General features: G+C 49.6%; 7 protein-coding genes across 7 annotated transcripts; 4 read left to right on the top strand and 3 right to left on the bottom strand.

The window, feature by feature from the left end:
* Positions 1-59: 59 nt before the first annotated feature.
* On the top strand, positions 60-2,367 carry ALE1 (lysophospholipid acyltransferase). Its single transcript, XM_018274679.2, has 5 exons — positions 60-203; positions 268-312; positions 363-462; positions 509-1,527; positions 1,582-2,367. The coding sequence occupies exons 1-5, from the start codon at positions 182-184 to the stop codon at positions 2,055-2,057; spliced, it is 1,662 nt and encodes a 553-aa protein (XP_018129190.1). The 5' UTR covers positions 60-181; the 3' UTR covers positions 2,058-2,367.
* A 112-nt stretch (positions 2,368-2,479) lies between these two features.
* On the bottom strand, positions 2,480-3,975 carry VE01_05213 (uncharacterized protein; the record flags this gene model as incomplete). The annotated part of the gene is made up of 3 exons (XM_018274678.2): positions 3,586-3,975; positions 3,448-3,494; positions 2,480-3,394 (listed from the first exon to the last, which is right to left on the bottom strand). Exons 1-3 carry the CDS (start codon positions 3,641-3,643, stop codon positions 2,480-2,482), a joined length of 1,020 nt encoding a protein of 339 aa, XP_018129191.1. The 5' UTR covers positions 3,644-3,975.
* A 66-nt stretch (positions 3,976-4,041) lies between these two features.
* Positions 4,042-8,915, top strand: VE01_05212 (uncharacterized protein). Its single transcript, XM_059463683.1, has 4 exons — positions 4,042-7,945; positions 7,996-8,207; positions 8,258-8,799; positions 8,856-8,915. The coding sequence occupies exons 1-3, from the start codon at positions 5,518-5,520 to the stop codon at positions 8,282-8,284; spliced, it is 2,667 nt and encodes an 888-aa protein (XP_059319604.1). The 5' UTR covers positions 4,042-5,517; the 3' UTR covers positions 8,285-8,799; positions 8,856-8,915.
* Positions 8,916-9,136: 221 nt separating this feature from the next.
* VE01_05211 (uncharacterized protein) lies at positions 9,137-12,445 on the top strand. The gene has a single exon (XM_018274676.2). It carries the CDS (start codon positions 9,347-9,349, stop codon positions 12,248-12,250), a length of 2,904 nt encoding a protein of 967 aa, XP_018129193.1. The 5' UTR covers positions 9,137-9,346; the 3' UTR covers positions 12,251-12,445.
* VE01_05210 (uncharacterized protein) lies at positions 12,341-14,860 on the bottom strand. The gene is made up of 4 exons (XM_018274675.2): positions 14,747-14,860; positions 14,452-14,672; positions 13,011-14,401; positions 12,341-12,954 (listed from the first exon to the last, which is right to left on the bottom strand). Exons 2-4 carry the CDS (start codon positions 14,648-14,650, stop codon positions 12,529-12,531), a joined length of 2,016 nt encoding a protein of 671 aa, XP_018129194.2. The 5' UTR covers positions 14,651-14,672; positions 14,747-14,860; the 3' UTR covers positions 12,341-12,528.
* A 184-nt stretch (positions 14,861-15,044) lies between these two features.
* Positions 15,045-15,883, top strand: VE01_05209 (uncharacterized protein). The gene is made up of 3 exons (XM_059463682.1): positions 15,045-15,397; positions 15,453-15,532; positions 15,589-15,883. Exons 1-3 carry the CDS (start codon positions 15,175-15,177, stop codon positions 15,739-15,741), a joined length of 456 nt encoding a protein of 151 aa, XP_059319600.1. The 5' UTR covers positions 15,045-15,174; the 3' UTR covers positions 15,742-15,883.
* On the bottom strand, positions 15,580-19,576 carry VE01_05208 (uncharacterized protein). The gene is made up of 8 exons (XM_018274673.2): positions 19,335-19,576; positions 19,096-19,277; positions 18,698-19,039; positions 18,512-18,644; positions 16,604-18,419; positions 16,333-16,514; positions 16,004-16,284; positions 15,580-15,936 (listed from the first exon to the last, which is right to left on the bottom strand). The coding sequence occupies exons 1-8, from the start codon at positions 19,374-19,376 to the stop codon at positions 15,852-15,854; spliced, it is 3,063 nt and encodes a 1,020-aa protein (XP_018129167.1). The 5' UTR covers positions 19,377-19,576; the 3' UTR covers positions 15,580-15,851.
* Between the last annotated feature and the right edge of the window lie 128 nt (positions 19,577-19,704).

Here is a 19,704-nt window from a genome sequence, read left to right as displayed (position 1 = left end):
TCGGAAGCACCAGATGACGTCCTTTTGGGCACTTTAGACTTCAACAAGCTTCAACGGGGTCGAGGGGTCTTTCTCGAGTATTTTGCAAACGAATCGCACATCTTCAAATGGAAGCTCGATGAGAAATTAAGAGCACTATTTAGTTGAGCTCAGCGACTAGCAAGTGGCAGCATAGAAGAAAATGCTGCCCTTCATCAATATCCGTGAGCTCTTCAAAAATATATTTCCCTTCTTGGAGCCAGAGCAGGTACTGATCCCAACCTGCAGCCTTCGAATATGCTTCGTCGATTATAGGAGCATCCCCAGACGAGTGTAAGTTTTCATCGGATAATTCTACGCGTATTTAGCTAATAACCTCACAGTGAAGCTTATATTCTCCTTCATACTCTCGTACCCCCTCTGCGGTGTTCTCAAGCGCATCCCTGATTCGAAACCAGCATACAAGAACCTGTTTATAATAGGGTTGGTACTCTGTCAATTCCCATATTTTCGCGCTGACTCGTAGTAGGGTCTCCGTCTTCTACTTAGTAGGACTTTTCAGCCTTTGGGATGGCATGCGAACTGTGGCGATCAGTGCAGTGGGCACATACGCAATCGCGCAGAACATCAGCGGCCCCCTCATGCCATGGATAGCCTTCGTTTTTCTCATGGTGCACCTGTCGATAAACCAAATTCAGCGACAAATACTTGCCGACCCTGGGGTAGTAGATATTACCGGCGCACAAATGGTTCTGGTGATGAAGCTGAGCGCGTTCTGCTGGAATGTTGCAGACGGACGCCTCCCCGAAAGCGAGCTGTCCGATCTACAGAAGGAAAAGGCGCTGAAACAACTTCCCAAACCGCTGGACTATGCAGCATGGGTTCTGTTCTTTCCCTCCCTCTTCGGCGGACCAGCCTTCGATTTTGTGGACTATACCAAATGGATTGAATGCACCATGTTTGAACTTCCTCCCGGCGTGGATCCGTCGAAGAAACCACCTACCCGCAAGAAGCGCAAGATTCCACGCAGCGGAACCCCGGCCATGTGGAAGGCGGCCGAGGGCGCGTTCTGGATTTTCCTGTTCCTACAACTCTCGGGCTACGTTGGCACCGATGTCTTCATCGGCGAGAAGTTCTTAACATTCGGCTTCGTCAAGCGGGTCTGGTTCCTATACCTGCTCGGTTTCACTTCACGGCTGAAATACTACGGCGTATGGGCATTGACAGAGGGTGCTTGTATCCTCAGTGGCCTTGGCTACAATGGCGTCGACGAGACAACCGGGAAAGTCTCATGGAACAAGCTGGAGAACGTAAACCCATGGGGTGTTGAGACTGCTCAGAACAGCCGTGCATATCTAGGTAACTGGAATATGAACACCAACAACTGGCTTCGAAACTACATCTATCTACGAGTCACGCCCAAGGGAAAGAAGCCAGGTTTCCGTGCAAGTATGGCTACTTTTGTCACGAGCGCGTTCTGGCATGGCTTCTATCCCGGTTACTACTTGTCGTTTGTGGCAGCTAGCTTTATTCAGACCATTGCCAAAAGTGAGTCCACACCCCTCTCTCCTTCCCCCAAATTTCCATACTGACAACATCCAGACTGCCGTCGCTACTTCCGGCCATTCTTCCTCGACCCAGTAAGCGGCAAACCCACCTCCACCAAAATCTACTACGACGCCCTCTCGTGGTTCGTCACGCAATTCATCCTCTGCTTCGTCACCGCCCCCTTCATAATCCTCACCTTCCAAGACTCCCTCCTCGTCTGGTCCCGCGTCTACTTCTACGCCCTAATCGCCATCGGCGGCATGACCGCCTTCTTCGCCTCCCCCGCGAAGCCCTATCTCAAGCGCCAGATCGAGATCCGCGCCGCTCGCGCGAACGGCGGGAAGAAGCTTGAGAGGAAGCTGAGCTCGGATACGCTCTCGCAGCAGCCGGTTTTGGGACTGCCGCCGGATCCGGAGCGTGATTTTGAGGAGGTGGTGAGGGAGATTCGCGAGGAGTTGGATGCGAGACAGAGTAAGGGGCTGGGAAGGGCGGCGACGATGCCGGCACTTGTTAGGAAGGAGGGGCTTTAGTTGTGATGGGGCTTGTGGAGGCGGTTAATATGTTCGTGGATATATGATGGGAATGAGGATACCCAGCGTATACCATAGCGGTTTGTTTGCACTTGGTGCATGCATGGATGACGTTAGTCGGAGACGCGATTATTATATCCTTTGGTCCATACATTTACGAGAAGCGGGTTCGCGGATGGCGTTGGCCACCTGCGAGTATATATCATGTCTTGTTATAAGTGAACAATATGCAAAGAATTTAGTATGGTATTATACAATATGAAGATGATTAGTGTATAAATAATAATAATTTAATTTGTTTATGTTCCCCAATGATAATATTTATAGTAGATTTCAACATAATATTTTAATATCACGTATAAATTAGCTTCAGGTTATTAAGACACATCTGTATGCAGAATATAATTGTCTACCAACTGGCTTTAAAACTCCAACAACCCATTGCTACTCTCCGTAAGCACCCAAAAGTACTTATAAAACCCCACCGCACCAACAACAAGGAGGATATAATACGCGACTGTCCACACAACCCCCAACTGCGCCCCTGACTCAGGTCCCTGACTCTCATCCCGCCTCCCCTGCCCACCCCCACTATCCGGTCCCATAACCGACTCTGCACCCCCCCCTTCCACTCGTCCCCAAAACCTCGGAAGGCCCATCCAGTTGCAAAACGTATGGCACAGAATCACCGCCACGAGACTCCCCGTCCGGAGATACAGGAACGTAGCATATGATCCGAACAGAGTCGTGTACATCAGCTGGATGACCGAGCGAATCACACCCAGCAAGAGCGGGGCAGAGGGGTTTGATATGCGGAACTCGTAGATGTGGTGGATATGCGCGAGTCCGAAGACGAGGGGCGGGAGGAGGAACGTGGTGCGCAGCGACGCAGGGGAGAGGAGGAAGAGCGGCAGCGAAGCGGAGCGGAAGAGGAGCTCCTCTGTTACGGGGCCGGCGACGAGGTTGCGGTAGGTGGGGAGGTCGTGCCAGAGGGTTGTGAGGCCGCGGAGGCGGACCCAGGAGCGCCAGTTTCCCTCGACGATGCCGCATTCGAAGAGCGGGCCGAGGAAGAGGATGGCGGTTAGGAGGAGGGCTTTGAGGGAGGGGAAGAGGCCGGTGGGGTGGTAGCCCATGAGGTGGAGGGTGGTGAGGGGGGTGCTGGATGGGGGGAGGTAGGTTAGGAGGAGGGAGGTGGTGATGGTGCATATGGCGCATGTCCAGGTGACGGAGCGGATGCGTGCTTTGATGACGGAGGGGAGGTTGCGGGAGATGGTTGCGGAGGGCCTTGTGGCGGATGAGAGGTAGAATGGAGCAACGTAGAGGAAGGTGTAGAAGACCTGTGGGTGTTAGATGTGTTTGATATTGAAGATGAGAAGACGGCACAACTTACAAGGAGTGCTGCAGCGGTATGGACTCTGATCAGGGGAAGTTCTTCTACTAATGAGCATAAAAGTCAATACAGTGTTCACTAAGATTTATAAAGCATCCATTCAACCAATATCCTCTCATATCTCTTGGGAGAATTTACCTTCTGCTCCTATAGAACTTGATTTCAGCTTGTCGGCAAAGCCGGTCCTGGAAGTCATGATTGCAAAGCCGGCTCTGCAGACTGCCCCAAATCAGTAAGTATGCTCTTGATTCCACTTATATTCAATGCATATGCACCGAAGGTCTCTTTCAAACACGCTGGAAGGTATCCCTTGGCAAAATTGGTGAACAATACTAGCAGAAAACGAAGGATATCACGTGCACACCCTTAGTTATTCACCACATTCACCTAATAAAGTGACTCACCGCCTACCGTATGTGGTGAATGATATAATGGCAGAACAAATTAACGCTTCGGGCCACTAGCGTGTGTATAAAATTAGAGCCAGGGCGTCTTCCCCAATGAGGGAGACGCGCGCTTGGCGCAGTGGGGGTCCAGACAGGGTAAGACCAGTAAGCCGCTCACCGCAACAAGTTCCTGCATGACTCCTGCAGAATTAAAATGAAGGGCTGGGGTTTTATTGAACGCCAATAGCGAATCTCCAGTGTCAGACATAATTAAACAGTGATTCAACAGAATCAAGAGGCGTTTCGTCCCATTTCCTGGAGGGTCATTGTTTGTTAGGGGCTCATTGTTGTTGTTGTTGTCCCTGATAATCAATGGCAGGCAAAGTGCATTACAGACAGAAGATGCAGCGAGCGAACTTGGTCGAGCAGGTCGCCTGGAAGAATTGGCGAGTGAAAGCCGGACACGATACAGGAAATGTGTAGTGATTATAAGCTGAGAAGTATCATACGCCTGTTGAATCTGGGAGAGACACTTTGGCCGTTGAGGCAGTTGCAGATGATCAATCACCTACCTGTGTCATGATGCCGCCGACACCGACGATACACTCCAGGTCTCGCAAGTTCTAGCTTGCAGGCAGGCTGGCGCTGTTCATGTCGCTGGAAGTCTTTGCAACTCAACTGGCCCTCATAGTTCTATACAATTGGGTATTGGGAGGTTTTCAGGATTTGGTGGCGGCCCAGGCCGCGGACCCTGCTTAAGCTCCAGGGCCGTTGTCGCTATTATTCAGGAGTGAGCTCACGACAACCACTCGTTCCTCGTCGACGACGGACTGTGTATGTTGGCAGCCATATGCGCCGACCACCACCCACCATCACCACGGCGAGACGGGAAGGGCAAGAACGGGCAGACCGGCCGCATCGGGGAGGCCTCTGAATCCCCTGATCCGGAAGTGAAATGCTCCTTGCTCCAAGTTGCTGTCGTCTCCGTCTTTCGTCTGTACTTTCTCCTCGTTATGGATCCCCGGATGCTCCACATAAGCTATGCATAAGACACAAATTGGGAAGGGTAGTGGTCGGATAGTGGCTGTCTGGACGAAAAATACAGGGTTGTCAGACCGCCCTACAGGCAAGGTAGAGTCCAGACGAGACACTACTTCCAAATATTGTACGGCACAGTACAGCACGTAGCGCAATACCGTATCGCAGCCCGTACACTCCCCTACTACACCTACCAATCGACAACCCACAATCAATTCAGAAAGGCCTCCTCTCTCCCTCTCCTCCCCTTCCCTTCCTTTCGTTGCATCTCCCCAGCCGCTCACTGCCCTCTTTCTTTTCGCTCGTTCGCTCGTTCGCTCGTTCGCCCGTCGGAGTGGTAATAATAATAATATCCTCCTGGCCGCCTCCTTCTTCGTCCTTCTTTTTTGTCCCATTTTATGATATATATTCCTTCGTATATTCGTTCGTTCGTCGCAATTCCAGCTATCCTCAATTGACCGCTCGATTCCTTCAGCGACGCCAACGAAAGACACGGCCCTGTCTAAACATTCATTTACCTATTTGACCCAGTTATTGACTTTACGAACTCTTTTTTTACCTTTCTCGGCGACAAACTACAGCTCTATTCCGTTTACGATGTCGCACTAGAACAGCCGGTATTCAGGACGACCAGCACGACCCATTGATGAGCACATGGGAGACTCCAACAACTTCCTCGGCAGGCGAATCGATCCTCGCGTCTCAAAACATGGTTTCTCATACACGAACCCCAGGGCGGAAACCGTTACATGAAAGGTCCGGCTCACAAACCAACATAGCAGCGGTGCGTTTGGTACCAGCGACTCCTCCGCAATTACTATGGAGCAATACCCCTTCTCAGGAGCGAGATGATATCTACATGCGGACTGCCTTTCCGACACATCCAGCCCATATTCTCCCCCCTCCAGACGCCGGCGCTTCATTCTTTCAGGAGTCGGCGGCATTGATCCAATCCGAAGACCCAGTTTCGGCCGCCCAGCCTCTGGCGAAACAGTTAAGAGGACAGGGGCCTGCTTTGACCACAACGTATCAGCCTCGCCAAACCTCAAGAAGCACCACCTCGACCCCTTCCAGCTCTCGACAATCGAGTGTCAAATCCCTGCAGCGAAAGCGGAAGCAAGTTAAGGTTAACCCTGACAAAACCTTTTCTGTTTTAGAAGTTGCCGGACAAGTCGAATCGACTAAACCAGACGAGAATGGATCCAGATCCCCGTCCTCTACACATAGCCGTTCCACGTTTGATCGGCTATCCTCAAGGACAGACACCTTCGCCCCACGGGGTGCCTCGGGCGCAACATGGGAATCAGAGACTACTGCGACAACTTTAGCTACCTCTTGCACTCCGAGCCCAGATTTGTCGAGTAAATCACCTACCTTTGAGAGTAACATACCCTCGTCGCCTTGGAACTATAAGCTCGTGGGAGGACTTCGAAAAGTTCCTGGGACTCCAGATCTGAAGCATAAGGTTGTGCCATTGTCAGACTCACCGCCGTCCTTACCAGACTTGCCGGAAATTGACCAAACGAACGAGCGGGAGTTATCCAACAAGCAATCTTTTCAATCCGGCGTGACTACATCGACGACCTCAGATTATAGTAATTACAACGTTTTTCCAAGCTCACCACCATTGCTAGCAACAGCATCGAGCCAACCTCCCTCAATCCACTCCGACCAACAGCTTGCACTTCCGTCCTCACCGAGTTCATATGTCGAAGAGTCCACTGTCCTTCACCATCAGCTCCCACCTTCTAGTGACCAAAACTACGAAATATTTGGCCAATCATCCACGGGATATTCACCGACCTCTTCGCAGCTTGAGCTATACAATAACGAGAGCAATTACGAGGTTCACGGAGATTTGTCCCCCTCCCCGTCAACATCTTTGATCAACCTACCTGCCCAACCGCAGCAAGCATACTCACGAGAGTCCTTGGTTATACCGCCTTTGCAACCCAAGGCAAAACGATCCGCTGAGCGATTTGGGTACTACAAGAAGCATTCACGAGAGTCGCTTCGGTCCGGATCGTTAACGTCCATTACATCGGCCTTAAGTGAAGACTTTGTAAGGGCAATTGCGACTGGTAGGCAGCTTACCCGCGTACCGAGCCTGAAAAATATCCCAGAAGCCAGCCCATGGACAAATCCGCTAGCTCTCAACGCAGTGAAAACACACATGCAAGCGCATCCGCACCAATGGAGCTCACAGCTTTCTACTGTGGCCTCAGTCTCAGAAGGAGGCACCGATCGAAATTCACGCCAATGGTCAGAAGCAAGGCGAAGCAGCGGGTTCGTGTCCCACACCCGCCAAATCCCGAGCATTGCCTCCACAATTTCGCAAGACGAAAGAGTTCGCGACAGCAACTTGCTAGCGTACCCACAGCCAACGTACTCGCCGACTACCCAAGACGCTCCTGGGTCGACGACGAGAATGGCTGAAGACCAAGATGAGTACGGCGACAAACTTACAGATATGCCAATATTACACGAACGGCCTTCGAGAACCAAACTATCAGGATTTTTCAACATCCCATACGATATCGGGCGCAACAATAGCATGCGATCAATATCCAGCTCAAGAGCGAACAGCATCCTTGGTACGACACTCCCAACCTGGGCACAGCTATACTACGGCAGCGGCGAGAGGCGATATCTTGAAGCGCCTGGTAGCTCGTCGGAAGCGTCTGATAGCCGGCCCCCTAGCTCTTACCGGAGCGGCTCCCCGGATACTACGAATTTTCCAGTGGGTTTATATAGCCCTCGCCGACGACCAAGGGAGCTTCGTCCCCAGCGTCAAATATCTCAGAGGTCACACCACTCGATGGATATCACACCTGCGGACCCGCCGAGCCGTGCGGACCCCGCCTTGACTGGGAGTGATTTAATTGAATACTCGTTTAAGCATCGTGTTCGGAAGCCATCGAGTGTCTGGAGCCCACATCTTGCGCATGACAGGAGGATGAGTCAGCGCCAGACTGCCTGGGATGCCCCTTCGGTTAACTGGTCCCAGGGAGGGTTCAGCAGTGAGAAGAATGTTCAAATAATAATGTTTATTGTCGGATTTATAATGCCTATTTGTAAGTATACCCGTTGGACTTTCTTCAACTTCAAGCTAACAGTTTCTCAGCGTGGATGATTGCCGCGGTACTCCCCATCCCGCCAAGACCCGAATTTCCCGAGTTGACGGAGGAGGATGCCAGAAAGAGCCGTCTGGATTTGCGAGAAGAGATGAATCGCATCTGGAGCCCAGTGGACGAGAAAAGATATCAAAACGCACGGTGGTGGCGGATACTTAATCGAATCTTCTCCGTTGTGGGAGTCGCCATCATAACTCTCATTGTTCGTATTTCCCTGCATGGTTCAGTTTCCATTGACTAACAGAGATATAGGTCGTTCTAGTTGTGACGAAGGCTTGAGAAGAAGACGTAGCGGGGTCCAATATCCCCAACCACACACTATCACATACTTGCCATTTATTACCATATATTTTACATCTACAGCAGCTTCTCCACCAGCTGTCTCGGTATATTTACCATCACCAACCACCAACACTGTGGCTCATTCATTACTACATGCTATTCAATGCTACAACGACGCGGCTACGTCCGCACACGCCTTTCTTTTTCATGGTTCTACGCCAAGCTTTTAAGCTCAAAATATCACGCACGGCTAACGCAGCCAAACTATTTCAACTTTCTTCACGATAATTCGATAAACGGCGGACGAGAACGACGGAGTTCATTTTTATTTTTAACCTTCTCCCAACCAAAACAGCGCTTTTGGGGCTTGGGCCTTACGAAATTTATGGATGAGGAACAGATTTTACGTTTTTACGATTCACACTTTAAGACATTTTCATTTTTCTGTATCTATATTGTAGCTTAGATGAATATTACGAGTGGTTTTTTCTCTTGATCTTGAAAATATTTTGGTCTGTCTTGTCTTAGTTTCTAACATGGGTGTTCGGCTGAAGAATTGGTGAAGCAGGACAACCCACAAACATGAAACGTTCATACATATTTTGTGACAGGTAGATTTATGATATAGCCACCTTCCAAAATGGTGCCTCGGGTGTTTTCGAACACAAGCTCCCATCCCGGAGCTTGTGTTTGAAAGCATATCAAATCCCATAGTATCAAATCTATAATAAGCTGCGGGAACTAAAGTTTAACGGGCCAAGATCTTCACACCGTCCTTATCGCCAAGGCACGTGACGTTAAATGCCAGATAACGCTCATTATGTTCATGATCGGCTTCAGAATATCTTCCCCGTAATTCAAAGAATACTACCTTTATTGCTACTCTTAATACTCATTAGCAGGCAAGATCTGGTTTTCAATTAAGCTGTCCACGACCAACGCTTTGCTACGATCTCATACGAACCTTTCAGCGATAAACTGTCGTAACTGCCGCAGAATGAACAGCTGCCTTCTTCCTCAGTCAGTTGGTAGCTCGGCCAAGTAGGAGTCGAGACAGCGATGCAGCCAGGAATGACCAGGATAGGGCAATTACCAGTACTATTGACGACGTTGCTATCTTGCCTTGCTCCAGCCGTTGCAGCAGCAGACACTGCAAGCCACACCGTTGTCGCAACCCCAATCTGGACCGGGACTTGCGAGTCGCGCATCATAAACTATGTCACGGCCCTCCCGAACTTCGAATCGGTCTGCTACCGACAAAGAAGAAACGATACTACGGTGGCAAAGGAGACGGCTACTATAAGTAGCGCGACATATACAACTGGAGGTGCTGGTGCGGAGGATGCAAGCATACCCGAATCGATTACTGCCCAAGCAACGGGAGACCCTGTGGCGTCAGAGACTGAGGTTGCTGCTGGCCATGAGACTGACGACGTTTTCTCCGATGCCAGCTTCCTCTCGTTTGAAGACTGGAAGAAGCAGATAATCGAGAAGTCAGAAGACGAAGTTGAGGGTGCCAGGGACGGTGAGAGACGACGCAAACTAGAGGAGAATGAGGAAACCTTGGATACCCTCGGAGACGACTACGAGATTGATATCAATATCGAAGCCTTCCTTGAAGACAACCAGGGAAATAAGGGCAATAAACCAGGACCGTCACAAAACAGCGATAAGTCCACGTCTAAACATGTCCATACCAAACAGCCAGGCGACGAGAAAGTCGAAAAGTCAGTCCAACGCTCCAAGGATGCTGGCAAGACTTGCAAGGAGAGGACAAACTTTGCTAGTTTTGATAGTGGGGCACAGGTGATGAAGGCCAACCCTGAGGCAAAGAGTACATCCGCGCTTCTGTCTGAGAATCGGGACGCCTACATGTTGAATACCTGTTCCGCAAAGAATAAATTCGTCATAGTCGAGCTGAGCGATTCCATTCTTGTCGAGACCGTGGGGCTCGCCAACTTCGAATTTTTTTCCAGCACCTTCAGAGAGTTCCGTGTATCTGTCAGCGACCGATATCCCGTCAAGCTTGATCGCTGGGTGGATCTGGGAACATTCGAAGCCAAAAACTCTCGCGAGATCCAGGCATTCCTGATCGAGGATCCTCGGGTCTGGGCTAGATATCTCAGAATTGAATTTCTAAGCCAGTATGGAAACGAGTTCTACTGTCCGATCTCGTTGCTACGAGTTCATGGCCGAACAATGATTCAGGATGTCTTGAGCACGGAGCAATCGACAGGAGCAGACGACGAGGAAGAAGCGGAAGAGAATCTACGTGAGGCAGAAGGCGAAAAATTAGCAGTTGAAGCTATGGCCGAAGTCATCAAAGAAGAGACAAACCTAACAAACAGCGTGGAAGACAGAACGACGACCCTTGAAGATTTGGTTAGTGCCTCTGAAACATTTAAACCAGACATATCGAATAGCACCATCCTTCCAAACGTCGTCTTGGAGGACGATCACATTTTCCTGAACGATTCCATGGAGTTCATGACTACGCCATGGAGCAAATATAATCTAAACCGGGGAAATATCTTTGGTGAACCGGCAGGACTTGAGATGTCCAGCATACTTCGAAAGCCGGCGCCAAAGCTACTGCCCACTACGACCATTGCTGCAAACAAAACATCTCCAGCGCCAACCTTGGATCCCCCACCCATCACGACTACAGACGATAATCTGGTAGCCAATTCTACAGTTCCGCCGACTCCTGAGGTTGCCCAACCGACTGTGGAACAAAGCGCTACCGATATTTCGACCCCGCCGATTACGCCAACGCCTGTCGTGGAGGCCAAGCCGCCACCAACCGCTGATGTCCCTGTGCAGGAGGCGCCAGCGAACTCATCAGTCGCCTCCGTACCCCAAAATCAATCAACTATAGCAACCAACAAGATGTCGAGTACATCTTCAGCCCCAGTTTCCCAGCCAACTACCCAAGAGAGCTTCTTCAAAAACGTCAGTAAACGACTCCAACTTTTGGAGCAAAACTCTACACTCTCGTTGAAATACATAGAAGAGCAATCGAGAAACCTCAGGGAAGCTTTCAACAAGGTGGAGAAGAGACAGCTAGCAAAGTCGACATCATTTCTAGAGAGCTTAAATGCTACTGTGCTTGCCGAGCTTCGCCAGTTTGGCAAACAATACGATCAGATATGGCAGTCGACGGTGTTCGAGCTAGAAAGCCAGCGCGATTTATTGAGCCGAGAGACCATAGCGTTGAGTTCAAGGCTCACATTACTAGCAGACGAGCTTGTATTTCAGAAACGCATGGCTATCGTGCAATCTGTCCTGCTTCTTCTATGCATGGGTCTCGTCCTATTCTCGCGATTTCTCCCTGGCGGAGTAGAAACGCGACAGGGTCGTGGCATGAGCTCAAGCGTACAAAGAGAGCTAGATCATAGCTTTGATAGCGTCTCTGGCGGGCCAGTATTACATCAAGTATCCAGGTCACCCCAGCAACGACAGCCATGGGGCCACCGACACCAAAGATCGGGGTATTTCCAGCCATCAGTGGTTTCTCACAGCCAATTTGACTCGCCCGCCACGCCACTATCGAACTTCTCTGAAAACGAAGAGGAATACAGACATTATGACGGAGAATACGCCGAGGAACGCACGAGTGGCCAGTTTGCACGCGACTCCCGTTACCCCGGTGGATCACCGAATAACAGGCGGGCTGATAGTTTGGATCCTGCATACACCCAGGTTCCAATGGACAGTTCCGCTGATAGAGGACACCTCCCACCTTATGTTAGGTCGTATATTGGGCCGAACGGGAAGTTGACCCCGGAGTATGATAGCGACTACCAACAGAACTATCGTAGCGCCATATATGTTGACCAGGCGCACGGTTCTAGCAGTCCGCTGAACAGGGCTTCTCTTGAATCTCAGCAAGATGGGGAGGTTCCTGGGAGATTTAGCATTATGAGGAAGCCTCTCCCTGCACTGCCCAAGGAATCGGAGTAAGTGAATTCGATAGTTATTTTTAAGAATGGTGTGGGCTCGTTGTAGATGGCGGCATGATGATAGCATTGTTTTAGCGGGCGTTTTAGGATAGGGGGTTTACGTTGGTTGAAGGTCGAAGCATATATGTAATGAGGATACGAAACATAATTTAATCTCGTATTAGCCTTAGCATACGAATAAGACAACTGAAGTTAGGTCTGTAACCACAACCTGTGAACTATTCTACATGGCCGGTAGCAATGATAATTCTCATAAAAGGACACTGAGCTCGTCATCACTCAAAATGGCTGCACCTCTCTCTCAAGCCACTTCATCGTCAGAGAGCCAGGCTCAAAGTATCCCTTCGTCTTAGCAAAGATATCAGCATGATACTCATTCAACCAACGCTTCTCCTTGGGCGTCAACAAGCTTTCATCAATGAGCTTCCTGCAATACGGCACCATCGTAACGTGCTCGAAGCCAAGGTACGGCTTCTCGCCAAAGGTGTGCTTCGTCTTGGCCTCCCTCACCATGATGATATTCTCGATTCTGATTCCGAAGGACCCGTCCTCGTAGTAGCCCGGCTCGTTGGAAATGACGTTCCCGATAGCTAGTGGCACCTCTGTGTACTGGATACGAGTGCCAATTCCGATAGGGCCTTCGTGTACATTGAGGAATGAGCCGACTCCATGGCCTGTGCCGTGGCGGTAATCAAGACCTTCCTCCTATTGTGGGTTAGCACTGGTTCTCAGAAACTAAGTGGTGATAGGATATGTCTTACCCAGAGGAACTGCCTTGCTAGTGTATCGAGCGAAAATCCGCTGGTGCCCTTGGGGAATACGGCAGTATCTAAGGCAATATTTCCTTTCAGAACAAGGGTGTAAGCCTTCTTCTCCATCTCAGTCGGGGTCCCGAAATGGAGAGTCCTCGTGGTGTCGGTGGTGCCGTCAAAGTATTGGGCGCCGGAATCGCAAAGGTATACCTCGTTAGGGTCGATAATCGAACAGTTTCCGCGTTCGGGCTTGTAATGAATGATCGCTGCGTTGGCTCCCGTCGACGAAATAGTATCGAATGAGAGGCCAACGAAGTGCTTATGCTTAGACCTCATTTCCTCCAACTTGTCAAGCGCCTCCACTTCATTGACTGTTGCCTTCTTCTCGATCAGCTCATTTTCAAGCCAAGCGAAGAACTCAGTGAGCGCTGCTCCATCTCTGATGTGGCAGGCTCTCATTCCCTCCAATTCAGTCTCGTTCTTCACGGCCTTGGCGTCCCCAATGGGACTTCTCACTTCATCCACGTTAGACTCGCCGCCGAGTGCCCGTTTTAATGCCCAAGAAGCCTTGTTAGAGACCATGAACTTCTTCACTTTCGTGTCTTGGGCAGCAGGCTTAGATGAATTATCGCCCGAAGAAGCCTCCTTCGTAGTGGTGGCTTGGATGGAGCGGCCGAGAACAGCAGCATCCTCAAATATCGCATCATACGACCGTATGGAAATGCAATTTTGGGCAAGGTGATCTTGAGCTTCTTTGGACAATTTCGACGAATCGACATAGAGGGTTGCTGAGGTGGGTGTGATTATGGCGTAGGAGAAGAAGACAGGGTTGTATGGAATGTCGTTGCCACGAAGGTTGAAGAGCCATGCAATCTCATCCAGCATGGACACGACAAGGCCAGAGCTCTTCTTCTTGTCCAACTCCTTGCGAAGGTCTTCGAGCTTTGCCGTAACACTCTTCCCCGAGAATTCTTCGCCCAGAGGCTTAACGGGCTGAGTCGGCTTTGCTGGTCGATCGGCACCCCAGACCTTGTCGATCAGGTTGTCTTCGACAGCAATTAAATCAGCACCCCCAGCGGCCTTGATTTTATCAGCCAGTTTCCTCGCATCAGGGGCCGAGATCACAGTCGGGTCGACTCCGACGGTCTTGCTACCCTCTGACTGTTCTGCGGTCCACTCTTGCCAGGTTGGAACGTCTAGCAGCCCCTGCTTGAGAAGGGTCCACGAATCGTCCAATTGCTTCGACGCCTGGTTGAAGTATCTTCCATCAGTGGCCAGGGCAGCCTTGTCCTGAGTGACAACGGCGCATCCAGCGGACCCAGAGAATCCACAGATAAACTCTCTCCTGCCATCGCAGGAAGCTATGTATTCGGAGGCATGGCTGTCTTCGGACGGAATAACTGTGGAATACGTTAGCTGCGTGTCATAGCCACCATAGGTGCTTCCATACTGTAGATATCAACATTCTTCTCCTTCATCAACTGCCTCAGCTTGGACAAACGCTGACTCGTGTCGATGCTCGCCATATCGGCAGACGCGCAGCTGGAGCTGAGGCGAATGCTGATATGTATCCTTTGAGCTGAATAATCGAAGGTATTTCGTGGCCTGGTCGCGTGTAAAACTCTGTTCAGTGGCCGCTGGAATCTCATTGACTTAATCCCAATCGTAGCTCTATTGACCCATCGTCGTCGTCAGTATATGAATGACTACTATAACAGCAAGAGTAGTAGCTAGACCGTGCTTACCTTTTCTGTGCGGCCCAGGTCGCATATACTCTGACAGTTCTTCGCTCAATTAATAAATTGAGATGAGGAAGGATCAATCGTGGAAAAAGGTCGAAAAGGCGAGAGAGCGTGGGGTTACCATTACTGTACACGAGTTAACGAGTTACGTTGGGAGCTCCACGATTTCCCCGCCCTCTGCCAAGAGAAATTGGACAGGGGTGTAAAAAGGGTACTGTCGGGCCAAGGCGCACGTGCCCTCTGATGTCACTAAAAGCGACGACAAGTCACGGTTTCCAGGATTCAGGATCCCGTGCTTGCCAGTTGGTATCTCTCTGTTCTCGATTGAAGATTCACATTCACAGTATTCGAGTATTCTAAAAAGCTATATATCACCTCTGATATATAAATCTACTCTCTTTATATTTATATATACACACGCCTCAAAATCAATGGCGTCAATGTTTCTCCGACCAATGTTGCGCCCGAATACGTTGGGCGTCGGATTGGGCCTGTCCATGTCAACATTCGCCGTCTACAGACAACGCCCAATGAAACTCGACTCAAAGCGACTCTTTTCTGAAACCCAACAAACGGCTGCCCATAAGTCATCTAAAGGAAATGCCTTTATAAACCCGAGCAGCGTGAAGCAGATCAGCAGCGGAAGCGTCTTTGGTATGGTACCCATCGTGTGAGTATCATTATGCACAGAATCTGACTAGGACATCAGGACTATGTGCTGGGCTGGCTGTTAGCACCTTCTCAAGGCCTCTTGCGCTATTACTGGGTTTATTAGTCGTTGCCATTCAGGTGCGTTAGGGTCTCAAGGTCTCCAAACATTGATCTATCATCTAATTTGTGCTCAGTGGGCTGCAAGCTATGGCATCCACGTGCTGCCGTACGGTAAACTACGCCGCTATGTTACAAATGTTGATCTGAAGTCAGCCTTGAAGAGCAATGTTGCCTTCAAGCTGTCCTTCGGTATGACTTTTGCCATGGCAGCGTTCATGCATTTCTAGTTTCCAATCGTCTCCCGCCAATTAAGGACCGGGCCAATATATCATAGATGAGATAGATCCCTCACCGGAGCGTGGAATGGCAATCAAATTTGATGCAACCGTCACCGTTATTACGAAGTATATGCAAAATTTGACCCCCGGCACTCAAGCCACATGTTTTTGACAACCTGATTCGACTGTCTGGCGCCTCGAAGACTGCAAATAATTAGAACACCGTACCCGTGAAGATTCTGTCAATGCATAAGATGCTGGGAAAACTCACTTCATAATCTTTTGCAAGAAGGCTCTCTTCTCGCCATCGCTGACCCGGTCGCTTGCGAAATTACTGCCGGAAAGTGCATTCTCAAGCCAGGCCTTGGACGATCGGTGCCGAGAAACGAGCTTCTTCAAGGGGTCGCAGACTTTATCCAACTCGCTTCGTGCAGCATTCCCGCTTATGTTATAAACCAATGCATCTGCAATCATAGGGCCGAGATGCTCCAGTGCCGTGTCAATAGACCTTTGGAGGTCTTCATCGAGGTTTGCCAGTGACAAGAAAGATGACTTCAAATATGTTAGCACCAATACCAGTAATGGATTCGTATATCTTACCCAGAAGTCTGCTGAAGCAAATTTTGGGAGGGGATCTCTGCCTCTGAGAGCTTTCAATGCAAACAAGAAAAGAAATTCCTGTGCTGCGGGTGGTTGCTCTATCAATATCCTGACATGGGAAGGAAGAAGGCGATACAAAAAGTCGATCCCCGCTTGTGCAATCTCGGGATCATTAGACGGATCTATAAGTGTCAGTCAGGCTTCGCAGTCCAGAGGTTGAGGAATGCTATTTGAGCTTTCATCTTTTGCTGTTTGCAGGAAATTTACTTACCATTTAGGGCTTGCAAGAGTGACAGCACCCATGTGCAGAGGCGATGCAATTCAGCATTGACTTTGCCAGTGGTTTTTGTGCCCTGAACGCTTACAAAGGAGCATGCTGTGCTTATAATAACAACGAGACGTGGAGTAGAGGGCCCCAACTTCGTGAGGAAATCTACAATAGCCTCAGACGGAAGTATGAATGGACTTGGAGCACGTTCAGTAAACCCTGCCCGGAATATGTTGCAGACAGATTCCAGAATTTCTCCGCTTTGAGGAAACGCGGCTAGAAGACTCTCCATTATGGTTCGAAGATGGCTATTGGTAGCTGAGCCCGGCCCTGTGACCCAGAAGTTATCGATGTCGGTTGGGCTACCTTCTGATAATTCAAGGGGAATATCAGTCGGTGCCTGCAGACCTTTGGCAATACTACCAATGCATCTCAGGGTCTCAATCCCTCGTGCTTCGGCCTCATCGACGAAGCCGGCGGCACGAAGCTGGAGAGACTTTTGAAAATCAATTTCCACGGTCTTGAGAAGCCCTAGCAGTGGTTCTTGCTTTAAATGCTCCTCTGGGAGTGCTTGTATAACGGCGCCTATTGCCCCAGCAATTCGCTCTTTGACAATAACATCAACAGAATGTGCTAGAGTCAGATCCGTATATTGCTGAACAAAGACGCCAAGTTCAGACGTTAAAGCTTGGCGGCACGAAGAGCATAGTGATTGGATTGACTTCGAGGCCGTAGGAGCTAAAGCGGTGGTACTCAACGACTTGAACAAGAAAGTCAGAGTCTCTGGTAAGTACTGGGTATGTGTTTTGAAGAACTCATCGTATTTTCCAATAAGAGCAAGAGTCGCTTGTCTTGTACGCGTTGGAGCAGAACAAGTGGGGTCTGCGAGAGTGGTGAAAAGTGCGGAGCTGATGACCTTTTCAAGAATAAAATCGGTAGTTTCATCTTCTGAAATGCAATCCGCAAGGCCACCAAGACAAAATAGAGAGGCTTCCAGTTCATACCATGCTTCGTTCTGCAACGAACGAAGTACCATATCGGCGAACATGGAAAATAAGGATACCCCTATTAATGTGTATGAGGCTTGTAGAAAATCTATAACTTCCATTCGTGCGTCATTAAATCCAGTCTTATCGCTAGAGGGCCAGTCGTCGAATGATTCTTCAGCTGGGGGATATTGTATTTTCCGCCAACAGCGCTCGATTGCCCGCATCACATTGACCCTGGCCGTAGAAAACCATTCATTCTTTTTCTCGGATGAATTTTCTTTCGGATGTTGTGTTTCATTTGACCCTGTGGCGCCACTGGCGGGTGGCCCGAGAATTGATACTGTCACATCTTCATCGGAATAGAGGGAGTCAATCATCACTTCAACGAATGTTGACCAGAACTCGAGGGCGGGAACGAATATTTGGTCTTCGGCGACAACATAACCCTCTGCCGACAGAAGCCCCTCGAGAGCCTCCAGAAACCGTTGAGATGCCGGGTCGTTTGCTTTCGCCAGCTCATCAATTCGTGCGTCTCCCAGGGCAATAATAAAATGTCCATATTGAAGTGACTCAAACGAATAATCGCCTTGGATTAGTTGCTTGTAATGCTCTTCGGACCAACTGCTGTTGAAAAGCGAAAAGAGGAGTGTGAAGTCTTCATCAGTCAAGAACTTGGAGTAATTGCCAAGCACATCCGCGAAGAGCTCAATAGTAACCTCACACATGTCCTCTTGTGGTAGACAGGCGATTGCTTGCTTCGTTAACGATTTCAATGGATCCAATGTGATGCCAGCGTCCACGTAAGCCCTATGTGAGAAGAGTACCCACGTCTAAAAACATTAGAATAAGAATCATGATGGTTACAAAGATAATAATCCTTGGATAAAATGCAATGATGGTGGACTTGACATCATTTTCTTACCTGGAAACATTTCATCGAGTCTTGGCGTAGCTTTGCTGGCAGGTTTGCCCCTTCATGAGCATTGGCAAGTCCAGGGGCCATGAGCGCAACGACATCCTGGGAATTTTGTTTCATCCGGTCATGAAACTGGTGACTGTGAGTATCAGTAAGTAATTTTAAGAGGCGTCCAGAGCTGATTTCCCTTACTGTTTGATGTTGTTCCCATCAACTTTCTCAACTTCCTCGGCAAGTGTCGTGCTGAACCACAGTGCGGCGGACAGCTTCTCTTGAGAAAGGCGGCTAACTAGTTGGCTGGTATCTGGCGCATCCTGTAATCTTTCTATACCAACGGCTTCGTCGGCAAATAAACAGAGAATAACATGCTTAACGCACAGCGTCCAGGATGCCGAAAAATGTAGGAAGTATACCACGAGGGTAGAGCACAGCTTTCGAAGAGCCAAAGGCCCTGACCCACGCCGTAGATAGACAATGAGCCATGTCAACAGTTGGTTCAAAACGGCCTCGGCGTCTGTGGCGCTCAATGACGCTCTATTTCAGGATCAGCCACTTCTCCACGAAAACTATAGATGTGGCCAAGTACTCACGAGTCCGTATTTAGCTTGACGGTAAATGTCAGGGCTCCGAAGAATTGTACTTTCTCATCAGAGCTTTGAAGCAAGCTGTTTGCAAGTTGCCAGCCATCAGCTGAGCGCTGTAGGGTGTGTAACGCCTCCTGGATATGAGCAATCCTCTTGGGGTCGCCCGGTTGGTACAACTCCGTGACTAGCTAAATCCGTCATTTTCAGCCTTGCTCATACCAGTGACAAAATAATGAATAACATACCTCCTCTACGTCCTTGAGACTCCTTGGAATAGGCGGTTCCATTGTCCAGTGAGGCTGTGGGTGATAATTGAAGTGACTAGTGGGGTTGTTCCGTTGAGCTCGGTAATACCAGCGCGCCCAGGGGATAGTGCAACGTGTTATGGCAAGGTACAGTATAGTTCAACGTGTGGGATCATCACGAGTAGCTGGAGCGGGTTTCATAACATGCCATAAGGCCTGGTGAAAGTTATAGAATTTCTTTGTTGATATTGGGGAAGCTTGTGACGGAAAGCGTGACCTCCCCCACCCCCACCTTGGAGCCTTAGATGTAAGGTACCAAGTCTCGACACCCACCACCTGTGTCACGATGAACAGATTTCATATTTAACGA

Source organism: Pseudogymnoascus verrucosus (assembly GCF_001662655.1).
Source record: "Pseudogymnoascus verrucosus strain UAMH 10579 unplaced genomic scaffold scaffold_30, whole genome shotgun sequence".
Lineage (NCBI taxonomy): Eukaryota > Fungi > Ascomycota > Leotiomycetes > Thelebolales > Thelebolaceae > Pseudogymnoascus > Pseudogymnoascus verrucosus.
The sequence above is the reverse complement of the archived record's forward strand: the minus strand, read 5'-3'. Positions and strand labels throughout refer to the sequence as shown.

What these genes read in the sequence shown, in the direction of transcription:
- ALE1 (XM_018274679.2), top strand. Translation starts at nt 182, where the DNA reads ATGCTGCCCTTCATCAATATCC. An exon ending in GCTGCCCTTCATCAATATCC is followed by an intron (nt 204 to 267) that starts GTGAGCTCTTCA and finishes CCCAACCTGCAG; the next exon opens with CCTTCGAATATGCTTCGTCG. An exon ending in AGGAGCATCCCCAGACGAGT is followed by an intron (nt 313 to 362) that starts GTAAGTTTTCAT and finishes ATAACCTCACAG; the next exon opens with TGAAGCTTATATTCTCCTTC.
- VE01_05212 (XM_059463683.1), top strand. Translation starts at nt 5,518, where the DNA reads ATGAGCACATGGGAGACTCCAACAACTTCCTCGGCAGGCGAATCGATC. An exon ending in CGGATTTATAATGCCTATTT is followed by an intron (nt 7,946 to 7,995) that starts GTAAGTATACCC and finishes ACAGTTTCTCAG; the next exon opens with CGTGGATGATTGCCGCGGTA. An exon ending in TCGCCATCATAACTCTCATT is followed by an intron (nt 8,208 to 8,257) that starts GTTCGTATTTCC and finishes ACAGAGATATAG; the next exon opens with GTCGTTCTAGTTGTGACGAA.
- VE01_05211 (XM_018274676.2), top strand. Translation starts at nt 9,347, where the DNA reads ATGCAGCCAGGAATGACCAGGATAGGGCAATTACCAGTACTATTGACG.
- VE01_05210 (XM_018274675.2), bottom strand. Translation starts at nt 14,650, where the DNA reads ATGAGATTCCAGCGGCCACTGAACAGAGTTTTACACGCGACCAGGCCA. An exon ending in GAAGAATGTTGATATCTACA is followed by an intron (nt 14,402 to 14,451) that starts GTATGGAAGCAC and finishes CGTATTCCACAG; the next exon opens with TTATTCCGTCCGAAGACAGC. An exon ending in TAGCAAGGCAGTTCCTCTGG is followed by an intron (nt 12,955 to 13,010) that starts GTAAGACATATC and finishes AACCCACAATAG; the next exon opens with GAGGAAGGTCTTGATTACCG.
- VE01_05209 (XM_059463682.1), top strand. Translation starts at nt 15,175, where the DNA reads ATGGCGTCAATGTTTCTCCGACCAATGTTGCGCCCGAATACGTTGGGC. An exon ending in CAGCAGCGGAAGCGTCTTTG is followed by an intron (nt 15,398 to 15,452) that starts GTATGGTACCCA and finishes CTAGGACATCAG; the next exon opens with GACTATGTGCTGGGCTGGCT. An exon ending in TATTAGTCGTTGCCATTCAG is followed by an intron (nt 15,533 to 15,588) that starts GTGCGTTAGGGT and finishes ATTTGTGCTCAG; the next exon opens with TGGGCTGCAAGCTATGGCAT.
- VE01_05208 (XM_018274673.2), bottom strand. Translation starts at nt 19,376, where the DNA reads ATGGAACCGCCTATTCCAAGGAGTCTCAAGGACGTAGAGGAG. An exon ending in GTCTCAAGGACGTAGAGGAG is followed by an intron (nt 19,278 to 19,334) that starts GTATGTTATTCA and finishes TGACGGATTTAG; the next exon opens with CTAGTCACGGAGTTGTACCA. An exon ending in GTCAAGCTAAATACGGACTC is followed by an intron (nt 19,040 to 19,095) that starts GTGAGTACTTGG and finishes ATCCTGAAATAG; the next exon opens with AGCGTCATTGAGCGCCACAG.